This window comes from Indicator indicator, chromosome 1, assembly GCF_027791375.1.
Source record: "Indicator indicator isolate 239-I01 chromosome 1, UM_Iind_1.1, whole genome shotgun sequence".
Taxonomy (NCBI): domain Eukaryota; kingdom Metazoa; phylum Chordata; class Aves; order Piciformes; family Indicatoridae; genus Indicator; species Indicator indicator.
This window is the reverse complement of record NC_072010.1, coordinates 87,729,781-87,750,161: the sequence shown is the minus strand read 5'-3', so window position 1 is coordinate 87,750,161 and position 20,381 is coordinate 87,729,781. Positions and strand designations below refer to the sequence as shown.

Sequence of the window (20,381 nt, the reverse complement as noted above, 5' to 3'; positions counted from 1 at the left end):
ACATATATTTTAAATCAGTTGTAACGACATAGAGAGCTCTATAATAATGTTTTTAATTAAACTATTGCTCTAAATTTCAAATTTTCTTCTATCTCTTCTTCTAATAATCTAGACTGTTTATAAAACTATTTGGGAATAATTTTATCTGCTCTACTTCTACCACACTTTATGAAATTATTTCCTTCTCCCTTCTCATTGGTGTCTTTGGGCATTGTATTTACTGCACCAGGCTATTCCTGCCGTGGCAGAACTGCACTCATTGCCATGCTTTCAACTCCACATGGCTCAGATTTCCAAACATTAAAGATCCAGCAGAAAGACTTAGAAATATCCTGAAGTGAAGGTAACATGCAAGCCTTCATAGTGGCACAGTGGTCCCTTCTGATGTTGAAGGCATGCATGACAGAGACGTGGGTGCACACACCAGGTAGATACATGCAACAAGGAACTTACCAGGCTTTACCATTACAGCAGTAGTACAGAGAGAAGCTACAGCTTTAAGCTGGCCAGAGCATACCCCACAGTTTGAGTTTTAGCATTATACAGATTTATTTATTTATTGTCCCAGATGAAAATAGAACTGGAAAAAGCAATGATTTCACGCAAAATCAAGTGGTTTCTTTAGAAATGTAGTCACAAAAGGTCAGACTTTCCTCACCTTTCTTCATGTCAGAAAGGCAGACAGATGTGGAGAAGTTACAGGACCTGGCCAATTCTTTAGTTTAACAAACCTGGTCACTCTCTGGGGAAGCTGCCCTCCATACCACAAGGTCTAGTCTGCACAGGGTACAACTTCCAACTTACCTCTCTCAGGTGCCTGGAGCTAAGCTGGGGAAGACAGGCAAAACCAGATGACTGTGAGTGCCAGTGGGGTTGGAACTAGATGATCCTTAAGGCTCCTTCCAACCCAAACCATTCTATGATTGCTGCCTACACAGAGCTTCCAAGCTGTCATTAACTAAGCATGTCCACAACCAAAAGAGCAGACAGAGACATTAAAAAACCAGGGAGGAGCTGCAGAAAGAATCACAGAATTGAAAGGTTTCTAGAAGAAACTGAGAGGTCTCAGAGCTCAGTTTTAGAAAGTAAGTACTTATTGGATCAGTGTATTAAGGTCAACTGCCTAACTTTCTTTGCCTACAGGAAAGGCAGAGGGAAGTACACCAGATGTTCCATAGATAAATACCTTCAGTGTGTTTTCTTTTGGGTGTTCAATTTTTCTGTAATCTTATTTTTAATGTAAAGTCTTTCAATGAAAGCACTTTTAACTCACGTTACAAACCATGGAAACTAAATGTCCTGTGCTGAGCAGGAGGAAGAGACAGTTAACTTTCAAAAGCGTGCAACACCTGATCCAAACTGATTTTTTTTTCTCTCCTCCTTTCTTGAAGTTATGTTGTGCAAGTACCAAACCTAGCCTAGGTATTCAGTGGGAGTTGAATTAAAAAGACAACTCCAAACAAGTTGTTCAAATACAAGGCAGGTTGGGAGTTGTTCACATACAAGGGAGGTTGGGATGGGCTCTTAACCAAAACTACATGCTCAAGTATCCACAGAGTGTGAGAATGTCAGTATTATACTGCATTCTGGCTCATAATTACCAAAAAAACTTTAGCAATGATTTAAAATCCCAATTTTGTAACCTGCCTCTCCCTATGGAAAACTAAAAGCAAAACCTAAAGGAACAAGCCAAATATCCATTCAACAACAACATATAGGTATCTTGAAGATTATAAAGATTCAGGAGCTACAATACTCCAAATTAAGATTCCATTTTGCAAAAAAAAGCAAAGCAAATCCAAAGCACTGAATCTGACCCTCCGGAGTCACTCTAAGGACAGGCTTACTGAGATTAAGGTCCTATTTCTACAGCCCTTGGTGGGAAGATTTTATATGATGGAAAGAAAAAACTCTTTTTTCTTATACATCTTTCCAGAACTTGATTCAGCTCCATGATGGCCATTTTCATCCACAGCACGATGGTTCAGTTGCTACATTCACAAAGCGTCTGAAATTTACCCCCCCCCCTCCAAAATATTGCTTTAATTGGTTATAAAAAACAAACAAACAAACATGAACACATCTCTCATCCTGGGAGGTTTTGTAAACTATTTCCGCAAATCTGGAGGGAGGAACATAACAAAGCATCCTCAGCAGCAATTAAGTTTGAGCATTTGTGAATTAGGCCTCTAAATCACAGCTTAGAGCTCTCTGCCCAATGTATTCATTACAGTCTACACACCAAACTAATGAATGCTGCCATCCAAAAATCTTCTCATGAACTTTCTTATTGTCATTTCATGGAATCATATAATGTTGGGGATTGGAAGGGACCTCTGGAGATCATCAAGTACAACCCCCCTGCCAAAGCAGGATCACCTAAGGCAGACCACACAGGAATGCATCCAAGTAGGTTTTGCGAGTCTCCGCAGAAGGAGACTCCACAGCCTCACTGGCCAGCCTCTTCCAGGGCTCTGGCACCTTCACAGTAAAGAAGTTTCTCCTCATGTTGAGGTGGAACTTCCTGGTTCCAGCTTATGCCCATTGTTCCCTGTCCTATTACTGGGCACAACTGAAAAAGACTGGCACCTTCATCCTGACACCCACCCCTCAGATATTTATAGACATTGTCAGATCCCCTCTCAACCTTCTCTTCTCAAAACTAAACAGCCCCAGTTCTCTCAGTCTTTCTTCAGTAGAAAAACAGTTAAGTTTTCCAACATGGAGCGGGTCGAAAACCACACAGCAAAAATGCTTAATCCAGCAAGATTCACATGATGTGTTTGATGCATATAAGGCTATGCTGCCATTCAGTGAGATATGGACAGACTGGAGAGCTGGACAAAGGGGAATCTAATGAGGTTCAACAAGAATAGGTTTTGAGTCCTGTACCTGGGTAGGAACAACACCATCCTCCAGAACAGATGGGGGGTTGACCTGCTGGAAAGCAGCTCCATGGAGGAGGACCTTAGACAAAAAGTTATCTATAGGACAGTAATGTGCCCAATGAGGCAAATGGTATCTTGGTGCATTAAGAAGGGTGTGGCCAGCAAGTCAAGTGAGGTTCTTCTCCTTTACTGGTGAGGCCACATATGGAGTATTTATTGTGTCCAATTCTGGGCTCTCCAGTTCAAGAGGAACAGGGAACTACTGGAGAGAGTCCAACAGAGGGCTATGATGATGATGAAGTGTCACGAACATGGGTTTTATGGGGCAAGGCTGAGACCTGGAGCTGTTTAGCCTGGAGAGGAGATGACTGAGAGAAGATCTTATTAATGTTTATAAACATCTGAAGAGTGGGTGTCAAGGAGCAGCCAGTCTCTTTTCAATGGTACCCTGTGACAGGGTAAGGGGCAATGGACACAAACTGGAACACAGGAAGTTCCACCTCTACACAAGGAGACACTTCTCTATGGTGAGGCTGACAGAGCACTGGAACAGGCTGCCTAGAGAAGTTGTGGAGTCTCCTTCTCAGAAGACTTTGAAAACCCCTCTGGACACATTCCTGTGAGACATGCCCTAGGTGATCCTGCTTTGTCAGGGGGGTTGGACTAGATCTCACAGAATCACAGAATGTTAGGGGCTGGAAGGGACCTCGAGAGATCTTCTACTCCAATTCCGCTGCCAATGCAGGATCACCTATACCAGGTAATGCAGGAACTCATCCAGGCAGGTCCTGAATATCTCCAGAAGTTCCTTGTAATCACTACCATTCTGTGATTCTATGCCACTATGGAATAGGGTGGTGAGACACTGGAACAGCTTGCCCAGGGACATTGTGGATGCCCCCTCCCTGGAAGTCTTCAAGGGATGCGTGGAGCCTTGAGCAACCCGGTCTAGTGGAAAGTATTCCTGCCCATGGCAAGGGGGTTGGAACTAGATGATCTTTAAGGTTCCTTCCAGCCCAAATCATTCTGAGATTTTAAATGCAAAGCAATCTAAGGGTAACAGTACTTCCACTCCTCTTGGAAATACCTCCTAAAGTTGATAGCTATTATCCTAAATGCAGTAAACTCAGGAAGCTAAATATTGCAAAATGTATGCAACAGGAAAAAAAAACAAAACAAAAAAACCCTAAGTTTCATTTCCCAAAATAGGAAACCCATGAAATCCATGTTTCTGGAATTTACATTGAAATATCCTTTCTGAATTTGCCAACAACACCAAGCTGTGTGGTGCGGTGGACTCTCTTGAGGGAAGGGATGCCATCCAGACAGGCTTGGGAAGTGGGCCAGTGCCAACTTCATGAGGTTCAACGAGTCCAAGTGCAGGTTCCTGCAACTGGGTCAGGTCAGTCCCAGGTGCAAATACAGGCTGGGTGCAGAATGAGTTGAGAGTAGCTCTAAAGAAAGAGACTGGAGAGTGTTGATTGATGAAAAGCTCAACATGAGCCAGCAGTGCACTCATGCAGCCCAGAGGGAAAAACATGTCCTGAGCTGCATCAAGTGGAGTGTAGCCAGCAGGTCAAGAGAGGTGATCTGCCCCTTTATTCTGCTCTTAGGAGACCCCACCTTGAATACTGCATCCAATTCTGGTGTCCTTATCATAAGAAGGTCACAGAACTGTTGGAGCAAGTCCAGAGCAGGGCCACAAAAATGATCCAAGGGCTGGAGCACCTCTGCAATGAGGATAGGCTAAGGGAGCTGAGGTTGTTCAGCCTGGAGAAGACCCTACAGGGATCTTACAGCTGCCTTCCAATACCTGAAAGGAACCTAAAGAAAGGCTGAAGAGGGACTTTTTGTAAGTGTGTCTAGTGATAGGATGAAGCGTAATGATTTTAAGCTGGAAGAGGGTAGATTTAGACTGGATATTAAGAAGAAATTCTTTACAGTAAAAGTGGTCAGACAATGGAACAGGTTGCCCAGAGAGGTTATGGATGTCCCCTTCCTGGAGGTGTTCAAGGTCAGGTTGGAGGAGGCCTTGAGCAACCAAGTCTAGTTGAGAGGCATCCCTGCCCATGGCAGGGAGTTTGCAGTAGACAGTCTCCAAGGTCCCTTCCAACCTAAGCCATTCTATGATTCTGCAAACAACTACGATTCGTTTTCTTGAAATGGTCTCCCATGCAAGGACAATGAGAGTAGCTGTGAAGAATTTTTCAACCACAACATTCATTTTGTTTTGTACAGTTATTCTTAATATACCCTAGAAAAAAGCTAATACTCCCATTAAAGAGTAAGCAATGAAAATAATTTTATTAGATTCCTAGCTTATAACTTGATAGTGATGGCCACACACAGAAAAAAACTGCCCCTCTTGATAGATCAGTGACAGGAGGTATGTTAATTAATATAGCAATGAGCCATCAATACAGGATACATAAGCTGTTATATACAGGATGGCACAAAGGAACAAAGGCAGGACTGTCTTCAGTCCACAGAGAAATGCTCACTAACTGATTACTACACACTGTGGTATGAGGCTTTGACACTGAACTCATTGCTTATCTTCTCAAGAATTCATTTCACAGTATCTTTCAACTATGAAAGACATTTTTGAAGGGAGGAAATTATAGACCAACATCTTTTCCAGTGTTCTGAGAGAACAGGCTTTAGGAACGTACCAAGAATCTCTTATCTGCATTCCTACTCCCTTTCCCCTTTTAAAATTCTCTGAATTACTTGGAACCTATTTTTCATCTCACTCAAAATACAATCCAGCAGATGCCTCAACAGTGACTCTGAGATCAGTATGCCTGGCACTCTGCAGTATGAGTTCTCTCTCTACAAAATGAATGCAAGATCTTATCAGTCTGACAGGGTGGAGCAACACTAAATGATAGTACCACCTGCAACCTCCTGCTCAGTGCTCCAGATGCTGAAAGGTATCACTTGTGCAATAATGGTTTTCAGGTAATTGCCTCAGAGCAAACTAAGCTTCTACACACAAAAAGCCTTCTAAACACAAAAAAAGGTCCTGTAAAGCATTCATAATGTATAACACACTTTTGTTTTATTCAAGCTCTTTCAAAGTTAGGCCACATAAGTTGCATGTAAAATTCACTATCTGCTATGAAGGCATTCCACGTTTCCATTTCCCCAGACACTGGGAGACAGGCACACAAAGGTCTCACAATGAAAACGTGAGGACAACTAGCGGCTGAAATCAGTGAAATCTGTTCTGCTCTCAGTCACATCAGAGAAGAGTCCCAAAGGACGGACTCCACAGGAGTCAGTATAGAGTTACATTGATGTGAAAACAGGAATGAAGACAGAATTAAGACCATTCAAACTCAAATCACACACTAGACACCCGACAGATCAACATATCCTTAACTCAAACAATTTGATTTACTATACATTCTCAAGTCAAAGTTTGATGAGGTTGATTCAGAGGGACTCAGCTAGGGATATGTCAGTCTGAATTACCAAAATACAGTAAAATAGCCAATAGGACTCATTATTTATGAAAAGAAAACTTACTGGAGCATTTGTACATTGGAAGATGCAGCAAAAATATTAATCAATGCTCACATCACTTCTGGAGGTGAACAGTTTCATCTTTGCTTTGCTAACCAATGAATTCATACAGGAAGTTACAGTGACTCGAGACAATCAACCACAGCAGTAAAGACATGATTAGAGTCCAGGACTGCCCTCCACAGTGCAGCACCTGTCACCAAGACCACTCAACCTAGGATCCAAGCCTCTTTTTGTTTGCATCAGTTGCAAATATTGTTTCTTTCAATAGGATTCTGAACTCCTGATGGATAGGAGGATGGAATGCAACTCACTATATATAGGGTATCAGTGTTTCCTCATTCACCTGTGACATCCAGACCTAAAACAGTCTCAACTGGTCTGCAAGTGGGGAAAACTGACCCTTTGCTATATTAATAAAATATTAACATTCTCTCACTATGAGCAATATAGCATCCCTCTGAGCTAGAGGGAGTCTTCATCTGTATCCATGTCACTGCTTGGTTTGTTCAGCCTCTCAAACTCTTCTCCATCCTACAGGAATGAGAAACAAAAGAGAGCAAATGTGAACAAAGTTATCTTATTATTAATACAAAGAAACAAGGAAAAAGCCAAAAAGGGGGGGAAAATAAAAAGAAAAAAAAAGAAAAAAAAGGGAAAAAAAAAGATAGTAGAGGTAGTTTTAAAAACATCACTTATATAAAATTTAGACCCAGCAACTGAAATTTCTTACCGGCGTGTTATAATCATCCTCCAAGGTACATATGATACACATGCTCATAAAAACCACCCCCTTTAACACTTTAGTGACTCACTCCATAAAATAGCACATAGCCTATTCCTTCATTGGGAAGCCTGCTCACATAGTGCTATTTGGTTTAACCATAGCTGCTCATTTTTAAGTGTTAAAACATGTAACACCTGCTATAGAAAAAAAAAAATATATGATTTTGTGTTACTGACTGCTTGTTAAACAACAAGCTAAAAAGGCACCACAACCAGTTCCGGAAAGCATCTCTTCCCAGTTTAATGTTTCTTAGAATTAAATGAAGACAGCACTCTCTGCTGGTTGAGATGTGTTACAAAACAACAGGGAAAAAAGTTAAAACTCTATATTTAAATGTTATCTTTTTGTCTTCAGGTTATCTTTGACTGTTAAAGTAGTAACATAATCTTAGCATCAAATATATTAACTTTTTCATGATGTGGGCTTGGCTGTGCAGATTTATCAGTTCTACTTAAGTACAATTATTTCCCAGGTATCACTTCCAATTTCTGGAGGCCCAGGGCTAGTAAAATATTTTGGTTATAAAGGTTTCAAGACAGGATTTATGCAAAGGCGAAGCTGCTCACAGGATTCTCCGTGGTCACATCATGAAAGCAATGCTTATCTAGGCTTCACTAAATGAAAAAGTGGAATATGCAAAGCAATGCCCAATCTATTTAGAAGATTTTAAGAAGTTTGGTGTTTGAGGTGAGGGCTGAGTCCAGTGAAAATGCATCTTCCAAATATTTGATAGCACGACTGAAGGTGAAACAAAAGAGAAACCAGGAGACAAGTTCTGAAAAGCCTTACCCCGCTTGACCTCTCCCATGCATCTCCTTTGACAAGTTTGCCCCTTTCCCGCAGAGTGATGTATTCTAGGCCTCTTGGTTTGCTGGAATTGTAAATGAATATGGAGAGAAGCACTACAGGAGCTTCCAAAAAGAACTCTAGAGAAGGCCTGAAGTCAAAAATGATGAAAGAGACGGTGGTGATGATGACAGTGGTGATCTGAGCAGTCATAACATGGAACATATTGTCTCGGAACTTCAAGATGAAGGCTACAGACAGCCCCAGGAATGCTGTGACAAATATGAGAGCCACTGAGAAGATGTTGTGCCCATAAAAGAAACCACAATTCTCTATCTGCCTTCGGTCCTTAGTCCGCAGCCCCAGCATAAGCCCATTGAACAGCACCCCAAAGGCATAGAGTTTGCTGTTCTGCGTGAAGATGCTTTCAGCAAGCTGATCCCCATCTTTCAAGATCTTTTCGTTGTAGATGTTAGCCAGGGCAGAAATGAAACACTGCACTAGAATAAGCAGATGGCCCAGACTGAGGCAGAGAGGCTTCAATGCTCCTGCCATAGTACTGGTGACATTCCACTGGAAGCTGGGAAGGAAACTTGGTGATACGCAGTTGCCTTTTTCCAGGCATGCTTCCTCAGGTCTGGTATAGAGAAGGCAGTGGTTAGATGGACTGAAAAACATACTGTGATGGAATCCATGTACAGCCAAGCTTTGCTGATGGCCTCCAGTTCCTAGAGTCAGCGCAACGATGGACAGGAATAAAATGACCAGAGATGCCCATTGTACCCAAGAGAGTTTTCGCCTAGGGATAGACAAAAAGAGCCACTAACTTTAGAAACACAGTGGCACAAATTAAATGACATGAGAAGAAGCTCTACAAAACACATAAAAGACAGACGTCACAGACAGAGGAGACGGAGACAGGTACCGAGAAAAAAAAATCTTGGCTTTTCAGAACTGACAGTAAAATGCCAAAATGCAGCATGCTTTTCTATGGCAAGGGGGGGCCAGCCTGGCACTCACAGAAATATAAAATGGAGTATTCTGTAGAGACAATTTAAGGAAAGTCTTTCAAGATCATGTTAGTTCTAGATACTGACCACTTAACAACTTAAAAGCAGCTATTGTCTCCAGAGGAGCACAGGTCTGATGGATAAAAAGAAATCACAGACACCAAAATAATTACTCTCTTTCTTTGGTAAGCTTTCACTACATTTCACATTTCCCCCATAGTTTTTTGCACAAACAGGCAAAGAGGAACACACAGGACTTCTGTCACACATGTAATGAAGAAGGGACATAAAACTACTTTTTAACATAAATTATGCAGTTGACTAGAAACACATCAAGGCTGGCACAATACCACACACGATACCTCTTATCTTTCGCTCTCACGTACCTCATACCCTTTTGGTAAATGACATTTATATTCAGTAAAGTATTAGAACAGACTGGAAAGAAGTACTGCTAATCATGAAATACGAGATTTAATCACAGAATGGTAAGGGGTGGAAGAGACCTTCAGGGACCATGGAGTCCAACCCCCCCACCAAGGCAGGTTCACCTAAAGAAAGTCACACAGGAACACGTCCAGTCGGGTTTTGGATGCCTCCAGAGATGGAGACTTCAACACCTCTCTGGGCAGTCTGTTCCAGTGCTCCATCACCCTTACATTAAAGAAGTTCCTCCTTATGTCTATATGGAATTTCTAATGCTGAAGTTTGTGCTCATTACCCCTTGTCCTGTCACTGAATGCCACAGAAAAAAAGACTGGTCCCATTGTCCTGACACCCACCCTTGAAGTATTAATAAGCATTTATATGATTCCCCTTCAGTCTTCTCTTTTCCAGACTATAAAGACCCGATTCTCAATCTTTCCTTTAAGAGAAATGTTCTAGTCCCCAATCATCTTTGTAGCTCTAACTATAAAGGAAATTACACAAACCTCAATTTTGACCGTCCAACAACTTTATAATCACAATTTCAGTTATTTTCTATTACAGCTGACCAAATGTATACAGATAAGAAGGGACTCCTAATAAGCTGCCTACACCTTCAGATGTATAAAACAAAGCCATCTCTCCAAGTAGGTATAGTCGTAAGAAAAGAGAATTATTGCTCCCATCAGACAAAGAGAAAGAATGTAGCTTAACTTCATCAAGGCTAGGAAGACAGAAAATTTTATTTCTTTAGTGAATATTACTTACTTTAGGACTATCCTGAAGAGAAGAGCTGTTGTTATAATGACAAAATTTGAGAAGAGCACAGCCATTGCCTAGAAAGAGAAGAAGGGAAACAGTTATACTCCAAACAGAGAGGACATGAAAAGCCTACCGACTTCAAGTGTTCACCTTTCTGTAATGTGCCAGAGTGAAAAGCATCATCCTGGTACAGAAATTTCTACCTTACCCAAGTGCTAGAACAACATGCCCCTAAATGACATTCGAGTGATGTTTCAAAATCTCAAGCAAACCACAGAGCCTAAGTTCCTCTGTAATGAGGAAAGCTGTGCTGAAACAAAGATGTGAGGAAACCAATCCCAGAGTAAGAACTTACAAAATTATTTAGTTTCCTGTCAGGTCAGTTCCTCAGTCAGTTTGATCAGTTAGCTGCAAAACCAGCTGTGCAAGCTAAAGAAGGAAGTTGTTTCAGTATGAAAATAAGAACTGGAGAAGCTGAGGGTGCTTCTGGCTGTAATGCAAGCTTGCAGCATTCATGGAATCCCAAACTTGGACAAAGCACTTGACATAAAATAAGTTTATTTTCTGCAAGTGCATCTGCTGCCTTCATTAGCCTGGAGACGACTGAGAGAGGATCTCATTAATGCTTACAAATATCTGAAGAGTGGGTGTCAAGAAGCAGCCAGTCTCTTTTCTCTGCTTGCCTGTGATCAAATGAGGGGCAATGGACACAAATGGGAACACAGGAAGTTCCACCTCAATATAAAGAAAACTTTCTTTATTGTGAGTGTGTTGGTTCGCTGGACCAGGATGTCCAGAGAGGTTGTGGAGTCTCCTTCTCCAAAGACGTTCCGGACTGGATGCATTTATACATGACCTGCTCTATGTGATTGTGCTTTGGCAGGGGTTTGAACTAGATGATCTCCGGAGGTCCCTTCCAACCCCTACCATTCTACGATTCTCTGATTTATCAGAGGTAAGGAGGCACTTGACTTGAATTTTCAAGACTGCAACTGTACTAAGAAAATTCACCTGTTTCAAAGTAGAACTGAAGACAACTCTAAAGCTCCTGTCTAATTTGGGACTAGCTGCATAATAATGACAATACCTGAACCCATGGCCATGACCCCAAGCTGCAAACTCCTTGGAGCAAGGCTTGTCTTTGTCGTTTCTATATTAGACACACTATACTGGGACAATGGCTACTTTAGGCACTGCAGTTACCATGAAAAATTAAAATCTACCAGGACCACTGGGGACAACACTGGTGATGGGGGTGTTTCCCAAATCATGTGTTATTCAGGACTGCCTGGTATAGAAAGTACACATACAAAAATCTAGGCATCTGAACTCTTTCATCTAATTCAGCCTTAGAGTGAGAGCTCTAAGACAATTTTATGCACACACACAAAAAATATGGATTCAGAAATCTAAAACACAGACTTGACCCTGAATTTTCTCACCTTGTTTCCAATTCTGCAGTAGCAAAGTCCATTTCATTTACTAGAGAAAATGCACGGGTCCTTTCCCCTTACCTTAGTTCCACTCTATTCCAACACACTTTCTGCTGAATAATAAATCTCACAGGGTCTCAAATAATCATAGAATCTACAAGGTCGGAAAAGACCTCAGAGATCATCAAGTCCAACCTATCACCCAGCTCCTCATGACTAACTAAACCATGGCTTCAAGCACCATGTCCAATCCTTTTTTTGAACACCTCCAGGGATAGTGACTCCACCACCTCCCTGGGCAGCACATTCCAATGGCAGATCACTCTGTGAAGAACTTTCTCCTCACCTCGAGCCTAAGCTTCCCCTGGTGCAGCTTGAGACTGTCCTCTTGTTCTGATGCTGGTTGCCTGGGAGAAGAGACCAAACCCCACCTGGCTGCAACCTCCCTTCAGGTAGCTGTAGACAGCAATGAGGTCTCCCCTGAGCCTCCTCTTCTCCAGGCTAAACAGTCCCAGCTCCCTCAGCCTCTCCTCATAGGGCTTGTGCTTGAGATCTCTCACCAGCCTCATTGCCCTTCTCTGGACACATTCAAGTATCCTTCTTAAATTGAGGGGCCCAGAACTGGACACAGTACTCAAGGTGTGGTCTAACCTGTGCTGAGTACAAGGGCAGAATGACTTCCCTGCTCCTGCTGGCCACACTATTCCTGATGCAGGCCAGGATGCCATTGGCCTTCTTGGCCACCTGGGCACACTGCTGGCTCATGTTCAGGCGGCTGTCAGTCAGTACCCCCAGGTCCCTTTCCACCTGGCTGCTCTCCAGCCACTCTGACCCCAGCCTGTAGCTCTGCATGGGGTTGTTGTAGCCAAAGTGCAGCACCTGGCACTTGGACTTGTTGAATGCCATCCTGTTGGACTCTGTCCAGTCTGTCAAGGTCCCTCTGCAGAGCCCTCCTACCCTCTAACAGATCAACACCTCCTCCCAGTTTGGTGTCATCTGCAAACTTACTAATGGTGGATTCAATCCCGTCATCCAGATCATCAATAAAGATATTGAACAGGATGAGGCCAAGCACTGATCCCTGGGGGACACCACTAGTGACAGGCTGCCAGCTGGATGTGGCACCATTCACCACCACTCTCTGGGCTCAGCCCTCCAGCCAGTTCCTAACCCAGCGCAGAGTGCTGCTGTCCAAGCCACAGGCTGACAGCTTGGCCAGGAGTTTGCTGTGGGGGACAGTGTCAAAGGCCTTGCTGAAGTCCAGGTAGACTACATCCACAGCCTGCCCCACGTCCACCAGGCGGTCACCTGATCATAGAAGGAGATCAGGTTGGTGAGGCAGGACCTGCCCTGCCTAAATCCATGTTGGCTGGACCTGATCCCTTGGGTGTCCTGCAGGTGCACAGTGATTGCCCTCAAGACAATCTGCTCCATAATTTTCCCTGGCACTGAGGTCAGGCTGACAGGCCTGTAGTTCCCAGGTTCATCCATCCAGCCCTTCTTGTGGATGGGCATCACACTGGCCAGCTTCAGTCATCTGGGACCTCTCCGGTGAGCCAGGACTGGTGGAAAATGATGGAGAGTGGCTTGGCCAGCTCATCTGCCAGCTCTCTCAGCACCCTAGGATGGATCCCATCAGGTCCCATAGACTTGTGAATACCCAAGTGGCTCAGCAAATCCCTAACTACTTCCTCCTGGATTTCAGGGGGATTATACTGCTCCCCGACCCCGTCTACCAGTTCAGGAGGCCAGTTATCCTGAAGTCCTCCTGCCTTACTATTGAAAATTGAGGCAAAAAAGGTATGTAGTACCTCAGACTTTTCTTCATCTTTGGTTATAATATTCCCCTACAAGTCCAATAAAGAGTGGAGGTTTTTCTTGCCCCTCTTTTTGGCATTAATATATTTATAAAAATGCTTTTTATTGTCTTTCACGGAAGTGGCCAGTTTAAGTTCTAACTGGGCTTTTGCCTCTCTAATTTTTATAAGCTAAAGACACTTAAGAAACCACAGCTGAATTTTCACATTCGGTAAACACTATGTAATGAGAAAAATACTGGCTAAGCAAATGAATCTGGCAGAAACCCCTCTGAAAAACAAAACAAAATGACCCAAACAAAAACAAACAAAAAACCCTCAACCTGATGCAGAATGTAGAAGTGATCCATGCATACTCTGGTTTTGCTTTACAGTCAAAGCCCCTCATCCAACCTCTCTGATAACATAATATGATCAAACGCTATAGCAGGATGGATATAAGACATTAATTTTGAGTTGCTTTGTTCTATGAGGCCTCAAGGACCTCCATCCTAGATGGGAAGAAGTAAGAAAAAAATTTACTAAAAATCACCATGCCACTAAGTTACAAGGCACAAAGTCTCCAAAAGTAAACCTCATCAGTAGAAACTGCTAGCCTCTAGAGTATACATAGTTACAGCTGAGACTTCAAGCAAAATGAAATAAAAGTCTCAGCAAAGCAACTCTACTTCAAGAAAATGCTCGCCCAGGCACTACTTAGTCCCAAAACTACTTAAATTTTTGAAGTCACACAAAACCAAGTTCAGACAGGTACAACTGCCTTCTTTCAAGCATCTTGCCTCCATCTTTTCATTTTTACAGATTTGTACTCTGTCAAGGTATTCTGTCTTACAGGTATTTGTTTATCTCTTTTACCATGGTAATGGTAAAATTTCATCTAACCATCATAACAAATATCCAATTAAAAGGTGTAAGACACTAAGTGTTTTTTAATAAAGGAATCTTAAAGCACATGTTCCAAGGGGAGAGAAAGTATGAGGGGATGCGTGCACGTAAATTATAAAAGCTGTGCCTATTACAAAAGATTACTTTAACAGAGCCAGATCATATTGCTTAAGAAAGCAATAGTGTTTATGTAACCTTCTAAACATCAGGCTTTGCTATTACAAACATTATAGTTGAATTTCCTTCCTAAAGTGAAAAAGAATTCCAAACAACAAAACCCACCCTGACCAACAACCCCAACAACAAAAACCTAACCAACAAAAAAACACCCAAAACCAAATAAACTAAAAAGCCCAAAACAAACCTACCACCAAAAAACCCTGACAACAAATCCCAGACCCAGGCAATTGTGCATGTTATTTTAAGATGTACAACTCCTGATTTTTAATTAGATTTTTCCAGCCAAGTCTTGTTCTAGACTCTGGCCTGTCCTTGACAGATAGGTACACCTAAAAGGCCAGTATTTTAAAGAGAAATTCTGAAGGAGAAGGAGCAGAAACATTTATATTTACTTCTAATGTCAAACAGGGGCAGCCATAGTAGTTTATGGCAAGCACTAAGAATGTGTTTCCATCTAACTTCAAACAGATTCTGAACCAAAAAGCATCCTAGCACAAACATAAAAGAAAGCTCAGAAACTGCTATCTTCTGAGCACATGTAGATTCATTCCTAAGGATCAATGTAGCTTGAAGAAATTACCACTTAAATTTTCTTCTTAAATGTAACTGATAAACAAATGCAAAAAAATAAAAGTTAAGCAGTTTTCTTTCTCCCCTCCTCAGTTCCTGTTACACTTACTCTCTTTGTGGCATTACATTGAATCACTTTTATTTAGTCAGTGAGGAAAGAAAACAAGTCATCATGTGAAGTCACATACATAAAGTTCTAGAAGCCTCACAGAAAAATACAGCTCAAGTACTAGCAGGATTAGCAAATGAACTAAAAGAGAAATACAGAGTTGAAGAAAGTGAAAGACAGAAAGCAACAAAAATCTGCCTAGTACTTAAGCAATTCTGCCTATTTCTAAATCACTTTGGATGGAGAAAATTGCTATAGAGACTCTCCTCTACTGAGAGCTGTACAACACTGACCAGTGGGCAAGAGGATGGGAAGGTCTGACTGGCCCAGAAACAGACCATTCTTTTACCTGCAGACCTTGCCTTGCCAGTGTTAAAACTGTAGAGAGCCTAAGGACGTTACCTACCCACTATGACACTGGGAGACACCTTATCCAGTGTATGCATACTTACTGGCTGCAGGTAGGACAGCACATAGAAGACAATCAAGTTATCCAAAAAGTAAAGAAAGGCAGGAATTGACCATTTCATGGAATTACAAAAATTCTTCCAGGAAAGGCATTCAGAGGCATGATCTGAAATGAAATGAAATCAGTAAGAAAGACATCTTTCTTATTATCAAAAGATAATAAAGAATAGGTACCACTGTTTTGTTTTCAGGAACACCACTGGACTGAAAAAAAAGTAAGGTACCACAGCCCCCTGGTGACACAGAGAACAGATCCGGGGCAGAAGACACAGGTAGAATATCCCAATGCCTACACAGTACTTGTCCTCTAGGAGCAAAAACTCAATTATAACCTGTTCTTTGAGGGCCAAAAGCACCCTGAAGTCCCCATACAATAGCAACATCAACACTAGGTATGATTTTGCTGATGATTCTCAGTCAAATCAAGAACTGAACCAATGACACAGACTGTGAATCTGTTCACACAGCACACAAAGGGCAGCCAGCAGCATTGGAAATATGCAATAAACCAGAACTCAGTATCTATAGCACACAGCACATGATCTGGGTAAAAAGAGAACATACAAGAAGGAAAAAGAACAAGACACAAAGAATGACATTTACTCGTATTCAGGACACACACTATAGGAGGAAGACTGTGATAGGCCTTAAACTACTCTGATAGTACTTTGTTAGCACAGATTTAAGACTACAAATGATATCTAACCCTCTTCTGAACCACCAAGAAACTGAGCTCAGCAAAATTCAAGACATCTGAAGAAAAAAAAAGAAAGAACTGGAAAATGTGTAATTGGCAGTAGACAATTATGGCAAACATTGACTGAATGTATTTACTGTCTTAAGTACTAAACTGTCGACACAAAAATCTCATCAGCTTGCCAGAGCCATGACTGTTGCATGGAGATGTGGACAAAACCAACAGTTCAGTTTCACACGAGTCTTCAGTGCCTGACACCCTCTTCCAATTTAAGTATCTGTTCTCTATGAAGTTAAACTCTCATCCTCTTACACCAGGACATAAAAGCCAAGAAATAAAAAAATTAAAATAGCCTGCAATGTAAAACTAGTAGCCAGTGAAGCCTGAACACTACTTTTTCTGAACAGCAGCCCTAAGATCTGACTTCACAACAAAGGTACCTTTAATTATACCATTGATGTGTTACTTCTGATTCAAATACCACTACACATACACAAAGTTTCTCCAGTGGAAGATGGTGGTACTTCTAAATAAAAGTGCTCAGAACAACAGAATGTACAGGCCAAGTCTTCTGTTTGTGCAACTTAGAAGCTTCTGTTCAGTTACAACTTCAGTGAGGTGACTCTTATTACCCTTGCACAATACTGGGTTAAAATATTTAAAACGTTAGACTTATGTCTTCATTCCACTTTCTAACACAACTTACCTGTCCTTATTTTGGCTACCATACAAACAACTCAAGAACACTTGAATTTACAGCACAAAGCAGAATTATAAAAGTAAAGTTTAGTTATAATTCTGTATGAAAGACAATTCCAGTGAACCTTAACAGAAGGACCTAGTCCATATTATTACATGTGAATCCACCATTTAAAAAAAGAAAAAAGAAAACAAAACAAAACAAAACAAAAAAAAAAACTCCACAAAACCCCAAACCGAACCAACAAAAAAAATCAGACAAACAACAGAAAAAAATCAGAAGTAGAAAAAAAGCTTAGAAAGTCAACACATTTTAGTTAAATATAGGTACTCACCTTTTTTCTTAGCCCAGAGTGCCAAAATCACACACAGGACCAGTTTTACAACTTCAGAACATATGTTTACTGTCGTAGGAAGGTAATCATATTTGTTATCTGTGGGATTCAGCAAATCATCGAGAGTACACAATCAGATTCTGCCTCCTACATTTATGAATTAGAGCAAGAAACTATTTTAACCTCTCCAGTACAATTTTTACACTTTTCACAAATGCAAAAGGCTATGTTAGCACTTTCACTACAAATACTCTAATTGTTACGGTATACAACTTCCTCAATGGCATCCTTTCCGGGATTAAATCTTTCCTCATGTGGTCGCAGTTTACAGCAGAACTTTTTGGAAGAAGTAAGGAATATAACTGTTTAAAAAAAAAATTAAATGGGGATGTTTTCACCAAACAGCAACATTCTAATTTTTACCCCCTCATGAAAAATGACTTCCAGGATGACATAACCTTCTAGGATTGTATCTGTTGTTAGCATATTTTGGTAATATTTTGTGAAAAGGGGCACACTAATAATAGCCAGATATAGCACACCCACTATGATACTTTTCTCCTAAGCAAGAAAAATACTTCCATCAAGACATGTACCATTGACAGTATTCACACAACAATTTAGTCTTTGAAAATCAGCTATAAAGTAATTACCTGGCTCATCATTTAAGGGTGAAATCTCCACTTGGACCATAGACCTTGCAACCCAAGTTATCATGTTATGTTAGATCACTGGCTATACAGAGATTTTCCAGTAAAAAAACACGTCACTACTTATATAATAGAATACTTATGCTAACAACTCTGCAGGTGGACAACCAGGCTTTTGTGTATCCATTTACCCCAAATGCCAACCCTGTCTTAATTGGAGGTATACTATGTTGATTGCCCAACAGCACCTTCATTCGCAGAATACTTCATCAGGAGGATTCGACTTGAGCCCAACACAATAAAGACTCCTCCAAGCAGAAAGGTATAGATGGTTGTCTTGGAGCAAAGCACAAATCGACCACAGCACTTGGTCTTCATTCTGCTGTCTTGCTGTCAATGCCCTTTGGATGACAAAATGAAAATACACTGTAAACAGTACTTCCCAAAACTGGTTACACAAGGTGAAATGTATTTTACTGCTTTGTGTTACTTTATACAAAAAGATGCTTACACCACAAGCCATGAGCATGCCTGTGGCCAGCAGTGTTCCCCAAGGATCAGCATGGGTCCAGTTTTGTTCAGTATGACATGGAGGAGGGGATTGAGAATACTCTGAGCAAGTTTGCTGATGACATGAAACTGGGAGGGGTGGCTGACACACTGGAGGCTGTGCTGCCGTCCAATGAGATCTGGACAGGCTGGAAGGCTGGGCGAAGGTGAACCTCACCAAGTTGCATAAGGACAACTGCAGAGTCACCACTACAGACTAGAGGTTGTTCTGCTGGAAAGCAGCTCCATAGAGACAGACCTTGAACAGCGAGTTATTCAGGGGATAGCAATATGCCCTCATGGACAAGGGCAATAGTATACTCAAGTACATTAAGAGTGTGTCCAGCAGGTCGAGGGAGGTTCTCCTCCACCTCTACTCTGCCCTGGTGAGACCACAACTGGAATACTGTGTTCTGTTTTGGGCTCCCCAATTCAAGAGAGACAGGGATCTCCTGGAGAGCTACAAGAATGATTGTGGGACTTGAACAACTCTCATATGAAGAAAGACTGAGAGACTGGGGACTATTTAGTCTTGAGAACAGAATGCTGACAGGAGATCTTATCAACGTCTATAAATATCTGAGGGGTGGGTGTCAAGATGAAGGTAACAGTCTTTTTTTGGTGGTGCCCAGTGACAGGACAAGGAATAATAGACACAAGCTACAACACTGGAGGTTCCACCTCAACACAAGGAGACATTTCTTTATGGTGAGGGTGACAGAGCACTGGAACAGGCTGCCCAGAGAGGGTGTTGAGTTTCCTTCTCTGGAAACTTTCAAAACCTGCCTGGATGCGTTCCTGTGAAGCCTGCCCTACGTGATCCTGCTTTGGCAGGGGGCTTGGTCTTGACGACCTCTAGAAGTTCCTTCCAATCCCTAACGTTCTATAATTCTGCGATCTCATTTTACAATTATCTTTTTCTTTTTTTATTAAAAGATATGCAATGGGGACCTAGCAAAGGCAGATAACCAATGCATATACAGTCACTCAGAAGGTGACACAAATATATCAGTTTGTCGGAGGAGTGCAGCTGTTAGAATGCTGATTAGCTAAAAGGATTACATAAACTAAATGCTTATTTTTCTTTAATTACTTTTTAAAGTGCTCTTATTCCTAATTCCAGCAAGGCAGTTTTACTGCTGTGGCGCAAGAGCAGCACTTCAGCACAGGCCCTTGCACAGGAGGAATACAGATTGCTGCCAGCAGAGTCTCGGCTATACCCGTGGTCTCCATCTCCAGCGCTGCCGTTACTCAGACGAACCGTTAATTGGCCCCCAGGCCTGAAAAACCGGCTAGCAGACGGCCAGAACCCGACCCTGTGCCGGGGCCGCCCCTTGGGGCCGGCTGCGGACGAGACTTTCTTAAAGGCCGAGACATCCTGTAACAACTGGCACCGCCCCACCCCAGCGCGGCCAGCCGAAACGCGGCACCACGACAGGGCGCGGAAGGAGGCAACAACAGCGGCTTCAAGCCAGGCCCCGACTGCCAGCTCTGCAGACCTCGGGAAGACAGCCCCCGCCCCTTACCTCGCAGCGGCGACGAGAGCGCAACCCCGTACTGAGGGAACACTCGCCTGGATCTGCTCACCGCCCTCTGCCACGTCGCTACCTCAGGTCGACGCCAAGCTGCAGCCAGGAGCGGGGCCGCAGCCTCGCAGCACGAGCAGTGCTCCAAGGCGGCAGCAGCCGGTGATGAGACGCCGCCACCAATCACACCTGGCACGCGGGCTCCAGAAAAGCCGCAGCACCGAACCGCACTTCACCCACGCTGAATGCTCACAGGACCCATCACCAGCCTCTTCA

The 20,381-nt window shown here is 42.4% G+C and overlaps 1 protein-coding gene across 1 annotated transcript; it reads right to left on the bottom strand.

The window, feature by feature from the left end:
* Positions 1-6,458: 6,458 nt before the first annotated feature.
* Positions 6,459-18,420, bottom strand: SLC35A5 (solute carrier family 35 member A5). The gene is made up of 6 exons (XM_054382169.1): positions 18,279-18,420; positions 17,381-17,479; positions 15,634-15,755; positions 10,194-10,261; positions 7,993-8,788; positions 6,459-6,950 (listed from the first exon to the last, which is right to left on the bottom strand). Exons 1-6 carry the CDS (start codon positions 18,406-18,408, stop codon positions 6,882-6,884), a joined length of 1,284 nt encoding a protein of 427 aa, XP_054238144.1. The 5' UTR covers positions 18,409-18,420; the 3' UTR covers positions 6,459-6,881.
* Between the last annotated feature and the right edge of the window lie 1,961 nt (positions 18,421-20,381).

What these genes read in the sequence shown, in the direction of transcription:
- SLC35A5 (XM_054382169.1), bottom strand. Translation starts at nt 18,408, where the DNA reads ATGAAGACCAAGTGCTGTGGTCGATTTGTGCTTTGCTCCAAGACAACC. An exon ending in TGCTGTCCTACCTGCAGCCA is followed by an intron (nt 10,262 to 15,633) that starts GTAAGTATGCAT and finishes TTCTCTTTCTAG; the next exon opens with GCAATGGCTGTGCTCTTCTC. An exon ending in CATGGGAGAGGTCAAGCGGG is followed by an intron (nt 6,951 to 7,992) that starts GTAAGGCTTTTC and finishes TCATTCCTGTAG; the next exon opens with GATGGAGAAGAGTTTGAGAG.